The following is an 11,922-nucleotide window of genomic DNA, read 5'->3' as shown; positions in this document are numbered from 1 at the left end:
AAAACAAAAATCACAAACCAAAGTAGGACCAAGCCTTGACAATCTGATAGTTCACTTTCTTGCTCGTGTTTAAAACTTTGTTAGTACGAGCGAAAATACAAATAACAAAAAACACAAACAAAAGCAAATCAAACACGAGCTTTTTAAAGTGGTTCAAACAAATTTCTTGATCGTGTTTAAAATTTTATTTTTACTCTATTTGTAGGTTACTCTCGGAATCCCTTAACATTTTTTTGTCCTTAGATACCCCTTTAAAGCGGAGAAATTTTACAATGTGAGTTTACAATCACAAAAATAAGAAAATTCAATGTTCAATAAAAAAAATTACATCATAAGAAAGGATTATCAGATGGTATACTATCATTGGCGGCTAACTAGAGGAGAATGAATTGTGATTGTAAACTTATAAATGTCATTCTAGACTTACTCTTGTACTCGATACTAAAGTACAAAAATAATTCGTAGTGGAAATAAAACATAAATAAAAAAATCACACTTACAATCGTTAACACATTAATTTAACATGGTTTAATAGCCCCTCAGCTCATACTCGGTGGCTTATGATCTATCCGTGGATCACGTTTAGAAAATCCAGCTAACTTTTTCCTACTCAATCAGCCATCGAAGGCGGAGATCTTTTGAAGCTCTAGGGTTACAAGGAATTACAAAAGAAATCTTAGAGAAATACAAGGCTTCTAATGGGATTTAACAAACTCTATCTTACAAAAATGAACCGCTCGCCTCCAATGCCCCGTCAATCCATCCCTAAGTCAATAAGGAGAAGAAGATAAATCATAAATGACTAGTAACTATTAGTACAAGTTACCAAGATATAGAGAAAGAGATGTTCAGACACATCGAGTTTCAATCCTAAGACTTGTCCATTGTCTAAAAATTGACTCGACTGCACCATCGGCCATATGAATAATCCATATTAACAAAAACTTTATTAGTATTTTACATGATCTAAGCATAGCTTGCATTTTTAGGAATGATTTCTTATGAAAAATAAAATAGATTTGGCCAATGGAGATGAGAAGCATGGACACATGCATTGGGATGCAGAAGGTTCAACAATAGTCTGGTGTAGCAATTTTAACTGCTAGAAAGGACTAGGATAAAATTTTTAAAGAGAAGATACATGAATAAATGCAGTGTAGTGCAAGAATTGTAGTGAATAATTGCTAGAAATGTGAAGTTTGATTATTTTTTGTGCTTGGAACAATATTAAACAAAATTACAAGAAGGAACCAAGAAGAGAGAAGAAAAATACTAGACTAACTGGCACAGTGAAAACACAAATTCATTTACTCGTGAAAAGTACATATACTTAGTTAACTTCAAAAGGAAACCTAAAATAGTAATTAAAAAGACAATGACAATTGAAACAAAATATGAAAATCAAATATCTATCAAAAAAGAAGGGAAGGTTGTCTAAGAGCTTATAGAAAATTAAGGCATGAATAAAACTTTAGGCAAGCAAATAATAATTTTAGACAATATTCATATTAAATATTGGTTACTCAATTGAGCTCTCAATCAGTTTAACAATGCATCTTTGGATCAAGTCTATTTATCAAGCCACACTTTAACTTTCAACAGTTGGCCGGCAAAAAAAAAATATTTCAGATATCAAAATATGGAATGAGAAAAGGAGCACCCTTTTAATTTTTAAAGGGAAAAAACAAAATTTGGCAAATATATATATATATATATATATAGGACACGCAGGACCTTAGGCAGATTGTATACCACACACCAACTACTATTGTTATTACAAAATTATAGCAAATGAAAATCTTAAAAAGAGAAAACTTAATGTGATAGAGATAAGAAAGGAAAGTTTATGAAAAAAGAGAGGAAATGTTGCAACCATCTTCTCAAACTTACTGAGGGAAAAAGAATCCCGCTGTAAATTTCTGAGGAAATGTTTTCTGTCTTCGCAGATCTATTGTTAATGAGCATTCCAATGTTTTGTAAAACTATACAAAGCCCCACAACACTACTGTAGCTAGCTAATTCCTACCACGCTTTATCAAAAGAACAGCACAGAAGATACACATTTTTAGTTCACAAGCATGAAACAATTCAAAGTTCTATTAGGGTAAACATGTGGTTCTGCCATTTCCGAACAGATTATTCATGGTACAAAACTACATGATCAACTGAAGTCTGATAAAAAATGGTTTCAACATTGAACGTAGCTAATCCAGATGAAAATGCTGTCTGGGTTAAGCAGAGTACAAGAGGCAAGACAACAACGATTCTAACAACATCAAATTGATCAAATATAGTCAGGGTCAAATATGTGAGATTTTGTCTAAGCAAACATCCAAAAGACATGTATTTAGGACAATATTTCTTCTAAATCAACATATTCCATAGCTCCACAAGCATTATAGGGAATAGATTTTCACAAAATGGATGGAAGTTCAAGGTAATATCACTGCAGGAATACCTAGTGTCCACTTAAGTAGTGCCGCCACAGTCAGTGGCTAATTAGGGCTTGATGCCATCTAACACAGTAGAGTTTTCTTCTTTACCTAGAGCAAGAACTACCTTCTTAAGAATAGCTTCAATTGGGAGGTGAGAGTTCTCTACTGCCTTGGAAATTACTTGCCATCTTTCTCCATGCTTGGGCTCAGCAGCAACACATCTTTTCAGTACATCCTTTTGGGTCTCGTCAGTACCATGCTGAAGCTCAAACTTGTAGTAAAAGACCCAGAAATCCCCAATGTCTGGAGAAAGTGTGACTGCCCTGTTGAACCAGTTCCTTGCCTTGTCAACCTTTCGGTCTTGCCAAAACAGTTTTGCCACAGATGAAATGACATACGCATCGTGATCACACCGTTTGAGGGCATCTGCACTCTTTGTCTTGCGTTGAGGACGCGGAACCATCTCAATGGAAGCAGCCCATAGTATACCACTTGTTGGGCATTCTTGCAATGCCTTGGCCATCAATGAATCTGCTTCCTTTTTGTTGCCATGCCTGGCCTCAGAACGAATAGCTGCAAGCCAAAGTTCTGGATTCTGTGGATTCTTTTTCCTGGCCATAGTAAGAACAGCCCGAGCTTTGCTTAGGCCATTCGTCCTTTCCTCTAAGTTTGCAAGTGAGAGCCAAAGAGGAACACACTGAGGACAATGTTTCAGACCATTTTCATAAGCTTCTTTAGTTTTTTCTCCTTGACCAAGGCGATCTTCCATCTGTCCTAGCATTAGCCACAACTTGAAGAATGAAGGAAACAACTTTAACCCTTCCTCCAGCAATCTCCGTTCCTCAGTAAGGTTCCCCAATTCTCTTTCTACGATAGCAGATTTCATCCAAACTCTTTCAGTTCCTCCTCTCTCACGAGCTTTGGCTAAAATCATTCTTGCTCTCTCAGGTTCATGGTTTTCAAATTCAAGCTTGAAGGCAGCCAGCCAAATTTCCTCTGAATTGGGAATTGCAGCATATGCTTCCTGCAGAATTTGTCGTGCTGCAGGTACGTCTCCTGAGAGCCACTTTTCTTTTGCACCCATCAGCCATAGCACTTCAGCTTGTGGCTTGTATGTAACAGCTTTTCTCAGGAGTGCATCCAGAGACTCTTTGGTTCCATGGCTCTTCTCAAGCTGAGCTGCCTTGAGCCATATGCTTTTCTTGGTAAGGAACACAGTTAATGCATGGGCATATATAGCCCGAGCCGTTTCAATGGAGCCACGCTTCTTGCATTCCTCAGCATCAGCAACCCATGTCCTTTTCCGATCTTCTTCTTCCACCCCAATACCAATGGTGTTGTGAATTATTGCCTGACAAGTAACAACTGATCCAGCACGTTCTGCAGATTCTGCTTCCTTCATCCAAACTTCTCGATCAATCTCAAATCCTTCTCTCTGCAATGATCTTATACCTCTCTCAATTACCTTTCCAACTGATGCAATATTGCCGTTAGCTTCCTCCAACTTTGCTGCAGTGATCCAAATTGCAGGCTCCTTGGATAGCTTTTCCCTTGCTTTGTTAAGGACCTTCTTTGCTTGTTCATAAGTCTCTAACCTTGCAAGGGCAAGCCACAGCTCAACGTAAAGTGGGCAGCACTCCACAGCTCTATGTAGCAAAAGTCTTGCATCCTCCTCGTTTGCTAGTTCAACTACAGCTTTCCACAACCTCACAGAATCTGGAATGTGCTCCAACCCTTTCCTCAGCACCTTGCTTTTGGTCAGATCACTGGTCTCCAATTTTGCTGCCTGCAACCATAACTTCACTGAATTTGGAATTGCTTTCACACCCTTAGCAATGACAGCCTTAGCTTCATCAGGGCTTGCCAGCCGACAAGCTTCTAACCAAACATCATCGTTCTTAGGGCACTCCTCACATCCTTTCTGAATCAACTCTCGTGCTGCTTGGAGTTTTCCGGCAACCTCCTCCAATCTAGCTGCAGCAATCCATCCAGGGGGGTGCTTTGGGTTTGTCTGGGTAACAGATTTAAGCAACAACCTTGCCTTTTTGATATCCGAAATCTCTGCATCACTAGTGATTTTCATGCTCTTGAGATCTGTCAGATAACCCTTTGGATCGACCACAGTTTGCCCTGAGACAGAATCTGACAATCTATCCAGCTTCAAAGAGAGCACAGTGCCCCTACCTTCTCCAACTGCAGTAAGATCCGTGACAGGAGTTTGCGACCAGGGTGTCTCCGTCCCTCCAACCCCACGGCTTTTAGGATCTAGGGCTGTGACAAGCTCTTGCTCCTGTCTAGCCTTCTCGAGGAGGGTGTCCGGAACTGGCACAAAACTTTCAAATCGCTTCTTTTTGTTCTTTAGGGAGTGATCTCCAATATCCGGGATGCTATCCCACTGCTCTGGAGTCACATCTGCGAGCTTTCTTTTCAGATCTGCAAACTGCTCGGTTATCTTAGGATTTGAAGCCCGGTACTTTTCAATCTCTTGCTTAAGCCTAGCTTCTCTCCTGTCTTTCCTTCTTGAATCCATCCTCTTATCAATGGCCTCCCAAACAGCATCAGCTTCCTTGTCGTCTTCATCATACTCCGCAGAGGCAAAAAGTCCGAAATCGTTACCCTCGAACTGGTCAAACTTTTGGTTTTCATCGTATCCCTTGCCGTCGGCCTCTTCTTCCTCCTCCTCCTCATCACCTCCAGCTCCCTTACCCCGGCCACGTCCAGCACCAGGGGCTGCAGCAGCACCGATGGCAGCGGCAGAGCGATCAGGGAGGTCAGGGGCAGCGCGAGCAGGGCCAATATCAGATCTTGTAGTGAATCCTGTGGCGCCACGGCCGAGACCGGCGACGTAGTTGGGGGGAGGCTTTGAGTTGAGAAACTCGTACCGTGGGGGGCGGGCGGGGCCAGCAGGGGTCTGAGTGCCACCGAGGAGAGGAAGGTGCAGTGTCATGGTGGAGGAGTGTCGGACGGCGAGGTCAGACAACGTGGTGGATGAGTCATCAGCACCGCCGACGGTAGCGGAGAGAAGGCGGCGAGAGGCGAGGAAGAGGCGCTGGTGGTGGGGAGGGACGCCGGAACGGGCAGCGATCGCGAGCTTTAGGGCGTGGAGGGAGGTGGAGGTCGGGCACAGATCGATCGCTAGGGTTTTGCCGTCGAGCGTACGGACGAACACCATGGCGGCGTCGAGCCTGCCCTGCCCTGCCCTGCCAAGAAGAGACGAGGATCGACGTTTCCAGAACGGGATATCGTTCCACAAATACAAACCTACAAAAATAATTCAATTAACTTGGATAGTTTTGAAAAATTGCAGCTCTTCTGAAATTTCCTAAAATTTTATTATTGTTAAGCTACCTTAAATATTTCTATTTACTGAACAAATAATCTATTTAAATGATAATTAATAGAGATAAAATAGATACTCAGTCTCAAATTACAATATATCTTAATAGAAAAAGAAAAACTTCAAAAGGATTTCAATTTAAAATGGTCTTAGCTATTTTAAAAACTATTTTTTAAAAATAATAATTTATTAATAAAAAGGTAAGACCTAAGGCAATATTCACAATTTAAGACCTAAAAAATGTTTATTTAAATGACAAGTGAGAAGATGGATTGAAGAAAGGATGTTTTTATTTGTAACAAAGTTGACAAAATAGTCAACTAAAGCTAAGTTAGTCAAATAAATTAATTTTGAATTTGAAACGTTATATCGTTAAAAAAAACTTACTTAGAGTGGGTTGATGATTTATCTAGAGCTAACTTAGAACACGTTAAGTCGACTACATCAAAATTGCTTGACAATTTGGAGGGCTACAAAAAGGTAGGAAGGGAAGCTCAATTCTATTGCGATAAAGTTGCTGGTGCAGTCCTTGCGCCATAGTGGTTCAATGTGACTTTGTTCTAATATATAGGTAAAGAGTTTAAGTTTGACCTTTCCTTGCAATTTAATGTGTTTTTAAGTATGTAGAAATTTATAGAAGCACACATAAAGCTTGAAATGCTCATGATTCGACAAGGTCAAGTGTATGTTGACGATGGCACAACCAAGTTGGCACACTAAGTGGCTTGGAGATCCATGGATCGAGAGATCAGAGAATATTGCGTAAAGCGGTCAAGGGACTACATGATGGAAGCACTAAGTTGGCGTTGGGGGTTGCACTAGAGCATAATTTGACGTGGCCTCAAGGGCAGTGTCGATGATAGTCGATAGAGGTGTACTACGTAGGTAAAACATGAAGGATGACACGTAGAAGAGCTAAAGATTCGAGTGTATCCGAGGGATGAATCATGTCTGATGACTTTGGATATGGCTAAGTTTGTATGGTTTGAGATTTGCTAAAAAGTTTTGGTATAGTCAACATAAATATTTTTTTTCATGTGTCATTTGCTATTCCAAAGTTAATAATCATTTATGGTTTATTTTTTCTATATTAATCTTAGGACAAATTGATAGAAATATTGAGAATGAATATACTTATCTTATACTAACTCGAGATCTGTTAAAGATCAAAGGATAGAGTGGAGCAAGAAGTGCAGGATCCGAGTATCGAGTAACAATGTCAACAATAGTCCGAAGAGTTGAACTACATAGGAAAAAAGTGAATGACATGACTTAAGATTTGACAGGAGATAACTTTGGTGGCAAAGTCACATTGCAATGGTAAACTCTTAAATGAATTGTGTAGCTGAGTGACTTATAGTTTACGGTAGATTCTTACTTAGGTGAAAGACTAACCAAGAAATAATGTATTTTGGGTTCTAGTATATGCTTTAGTCTAAGTTGACTGCTAAGTCCATTAAGGAGTTCACTGAATTAGTTGCAAACAAAATCTTTCTATTCGGCTCAGTCGATTGATATGGTTTCAATCAACTAGTCGGTCAACTAATATAGTATTCAAATTTAGAAAAAGTCGGTCAACTAATATAGTATTCAAATTTAGAAAAGAAGATTATTGAAGAAGATCTTATCCAAAGGAATCAACTATTAAGACTGAATCGACTAGGATAAATTTGAGTTTATTAGATAGATAAATAGCCAAATTAGATGTTAGGATATCTAGAGGGTTAGAGGGGGTTGAATAGTCTCGTTCACTTTTTTAAAGATGATTTATAGTGAAAACTTTGAAGAAATGTTAACACCTTAGTTTTACTTAGTATCTATCTCCTTGAGGTGACTAATCCAAATGTCCTCTCCTCACAATATGAGATACACTATGAACATCTTCTCGAAGGTAAATAAGGCTCATACAAGCTCAAGCACGAGAATATAATAAGAAACACAAACTATGTTACAATGAAAATCAGAAATGACTTTACAATATAAACCTTATTTTGCTCGCTCTTTTCTTACTTTGATTGCCTTTTGGTGGTGAAAATTACAACATCATTTCTTCTCCAATCACTCAAGAATTGCTTGAAACAACACTTGCTTCAAATCTACACGAAACCCCTTTTCTAAGATTACTTCGACGCCTCCTAATCAATTGACTTACCTCCAATTGATTGTCACATCGGCTTGACCATTCAAAACCTGCAAGACAACTCTTTTTCGCTCATCTAATTGATTGGCGAGTCATACTAATCAATTCAACAGTTTTTAATTGATTGCCCTAATTAATTCAGAAGCTTTAGGTTCTCACGAGAATCTCTCAATCGATTTCCAAATCAATTTCAGCACCTATTGTGCTTTCATAAACATGCTTCAATTGATTACCCTAATCGATTGTGAAACCTGAATTGATTGTCCCAATCAATTCTAAATCCATCTGTTCTCATGCAAAAACACCTTTAATCGATTGCCTCAATCGATAAACATAAGGCCTAATTGATTAGCCAATCGATTCAAAGTCTTACTGTGCTTCACGAAAACCTTCCAATCGGCCTAATCGATTGGAGTAGGTCCCAATTAATTAGGGAATCTGCCTAATCGATTGGCCATGGGTTAATTAATTGTGTAACCCTAACCTCTGAACTCGATTTTAGGGGTACCTTTGTCTAACCCTAAAGTCATCTGTGACTTGTTGGGACTTTCCATTGCCTAACATCCAACCACCCTTGACCTGACAAGGCTTTTTCACCAAGTGTTCGATCAACTTTTGACTCACTTGAATTTTTTATCTCATGTCAACTCCCGTTGGACTTTCGATCACTAAGTGCCCTGTCAACCTTTAACACACTTGAATTTTTCATCTTGTGCCAACTCCCGTTAGACTTCCGGTCACCAAGTATCCGATCAGCCTATGACCCACTTGGACTTTTTCCTTGCCTAAACCCACTAGGACTTTCATTGCCTAGTTTCTAACTAGGTCTTCACTACCTAGCCCTGTTAGGACTTCAATTGTCTAGTTCCCAACTAAGTCTTCACTGCCTAGCCCTGCTAGAACTTCCACTACCTAGCTTCACTCACTAGGGATTTTCTATTACCTAGCCTGGAAAAGTATCCAGTCGTCTCTTGACTTATCTCTCATATATTGTCAAACATCAAAACTCAAGCTTGAGCCAACTCGTGCTTAGTCAAATTGGTCAGCCTTAATATGAAGATAATTGTATAAACAATCTCCCCTTTTTTATATTTGACAATGTATTTAAGTTAGACTAACCCATATTAGACCAACTCCCTTTTCCATCCCATGCCAAAGCATAAATGAGAGTTGTCTTACTTGAATGCTATATTTATCTCCCTCTTTGACACATTTCAAAAATTTTCTCCCCAAGATTTATCCTCTTGTCATTTAACTTCACAATGAAGATTTCATACCCTTTGATTATCTCTAATGCTCAACCTTGAGCATCCATCTATCATCATGCCTTTAAGGAGAACCTCCCTCTCAAAGCATGCTCTAATTTTTATCATTACACCAATAATGATTTAAAGTTCCTAAACATTTTGAAAGCTCGAAAATTTAATGTTATGAGGTTAAAAATTCAACCTTGAATATAAACTTCCTCCTTAACTTCATATTAGTCATCTTTCGTTTCTCATTTTCATCAAGAAAATTGATAGTTAAATTTACTAAATGTGGCTTAATAAACTAAAATTAAATCATTTCAGTAAAAAAAAAGCTTTGATAATCGATTGGTTTCAGTTACCGATCAATTACAGCTCATCTGAATCAATTGGCACCCATTGTCAATCGATTATAGCATATTCCAATCGATTGACAATAGTGCCTAATCTATTGGAGTTTTTTTGATATTTCAAATATGATTTCTGTCAGAAATTCAGAAATTCACAAGTAATTCTATGATATATGAAAAATCATGAAACCTCACATAGACATTACTTATGTCATGTACTACTAAGAAAAAATAATTTTCTATGAAAATACATTTCATTTTAAAAAAATGACATAAAATTGAAAACCAATAAAAATTTCAATATTTCACTCTAATTTTGTATCTAGCTAATCAATGGTGATTCCTATCAATAAATAGATTTTTCCAAGTTTTTTAAAAATGTTTTAAAAATTATTTTCAAAATAAATTTTCAATTATGATCTTTAGGCTAAATACACATGACTTACACATTAGCTTTTTCCATGATTTTTGGGGTAAACTTATTTGTTTTGATGCAAATAAAACTCAATTAGATATACTAAATCAACATCTTGAGTCTTGTTTATCCTCCTAATATCTCACTTGTATCTAATGTGTCTCAATACACATACAAGTCAATTTTATAGTCTTTGTGAGATGTACGATAGGTTTTTTCTAAACTAAGGATCATATATCTCTAACTAAGCATTTTAACTTTGATCATTCTACCTAAGATGTCAATTTATGCCATTGTCTTTAATTACAAGAAATTTAAAACAATGCATGATAATAATTATAACATACATCAAATGAGTAATATATTTTTTTTCAAAATAAAAACTATCATAGCTAAATGATGTATGTTTGACATGACATATAATATTTTTCATAATAATATGAATGCAAAGTATGATGTTATGTCATGTGATAGATATACAAAACATGACAATTATAACACAAAGAAATTCCTAGATTTTCTATCTAATTATAATCAACTAATCACTAAATCAAAATAAGTATAAGTTGCCCTCATCTCCTTAGGAAATGTCAAAATTTCAACTTGACATTCCTTTTAACTCTATCCTATTTATGGCAATTTAATCAAGGTCAATACTTTAAAATTTTGATTGGCACACTTGTACTCTTCAAGAGTAAAAGTTAACTTTCATTTTAAGATGTCACAATATACCTTAAAAATTCCCTAAAGTGTCAACTTCACTATGATTGGGTGAACTACCCTTTCAATTATAGTTGACACACTCTAAACTCATTTAGTGTGTAAAGAACACACTCTTAGGAACCCAAAATCTATTGGTATTCTTTGGGTGTTTTAGATAATTACTAAGGATAACTTTCCTATAAACCTTTCTAATGACTTTTCTAAGCTTCTTAGAAATCTTAGTGATATTAGTCTTCTCAAAGTCAACTCTAGGGATAGCTTCCCTTGTAATCTTGATTTGACTTTTAGACCTAGAGTTAGTTCTATAACTATATAAAACTTTATGATATGAGGACACCTTGTCCTTGGACTTGGATTTGTACCCTAAACCCTTCTTATCCATAGATGCCCCTTGTTTTCGTAAGCCTAGGTTTTATTTCTTAGACCCTTTGACATTATTTGCCATTTTCCTTGGGGTCCTCTGCAATTTCTCAAGTCTTAACTTCAAGATTTGATTTTTTTTCCTTAATTCCTCAAACTTAGATTCTCCATGATCACCTTGGATAATATTCTTTTTAAGCATATATCTAATTTCCTTAGAGTTCTTGCCTAAATTATTTTCTACCTTCCTATACTTGTTGGTTGCTACTCGGAAAGCCTAGAGGTTCCACTGTACAAAAATTTTGTACAAAGGTCTGAACCTTTTTCCTAGCTACCATGTGTTCTTTTAAATTAAATTTTGGATCTCCTGCGGAACTTAACACGTTTGATCCAAAACTTAATCTATTTGTTATTTTAGGTTTTGACTTGGATCTCCTGCGGAATTTTACACGTTCGACCCAAATCACCTTAAGTTATTAATTCCATTAAATATTAATTTCCATAATTGGTTCCCAGTACTGACGTGGCGAGACACATGGCCTTCTTGGATATGGGAGCAACCACCACCGACTAGACAAAACCTTTTATAGAAATCTAATATTTAATTTCCTAAAATAACTTTAGGTTAACCGAAAAGAAAAATCAAATCACAAGGAAAAGAAAAACAAAAGAACACTATATCGAAAACAAATTCGAAACACTAGAATCGTATGCCTCTTGTATTTAGTATTATTTCCAAAAATAACTAGTATGATGCGGAAAGAAAAATTACTAGTCATACATTCTAGAAAGACCTCTTGATCTTCTACCGTATTCTTCTTCTAACCTCGGACGTTGTGTGGGCAACGATCTTCCGAGATGAGAACCACCAAGCACCTTCTTCTCCTCCTAGCTAGGTTCGGCCAACACAAAGAA

General features: G+C 37.1%; 1 protein-coding gene across 1 annotated transcript; it reads right to left on the bottom strand.

Moving 5' to 3' along the window:
* Positions 1 to 2,264: 2,264 nt before the first annotated feature.
* LOC122017828 (protein STABILIZED1-like) lies at positions 2,265 to 5,683 on the bottom strand. Its single transcript, XM_042575534.1, has one exon. The coding sequence runs from the start codon at positions 5,605 to 5,607 to the stop codon at positions 2,500 to 2,502; it is 3,108 nt and encodes a 1,035-aa protein (XP_042431468.1). The 5' UTR covers positions 5,608 to 5,683; the 3' UTR covers positions 2,265 to 2,499.
* Positions 5,684 to 11,922: the final 6,239 nt, after the last annotated feature.

Source organism: Zingiber officinale, chromosome 8B (assembly GCF_018446385.1).
Source record: "Zingiber officinale cultivar Zhangliang chromosome 8B, Zo_v1.1, whole genome shotgun sequence".
Lineage (NCBI taxonomy): Eukaryota > Viridiplantae > Streptophyta > Magnoliopsida > Zingiberales > Zingiberaceae > Zingiber > Zingiber officinale.
This window is presented reverse-complemented; position numbering and strand designations above follow the sequence as displayed.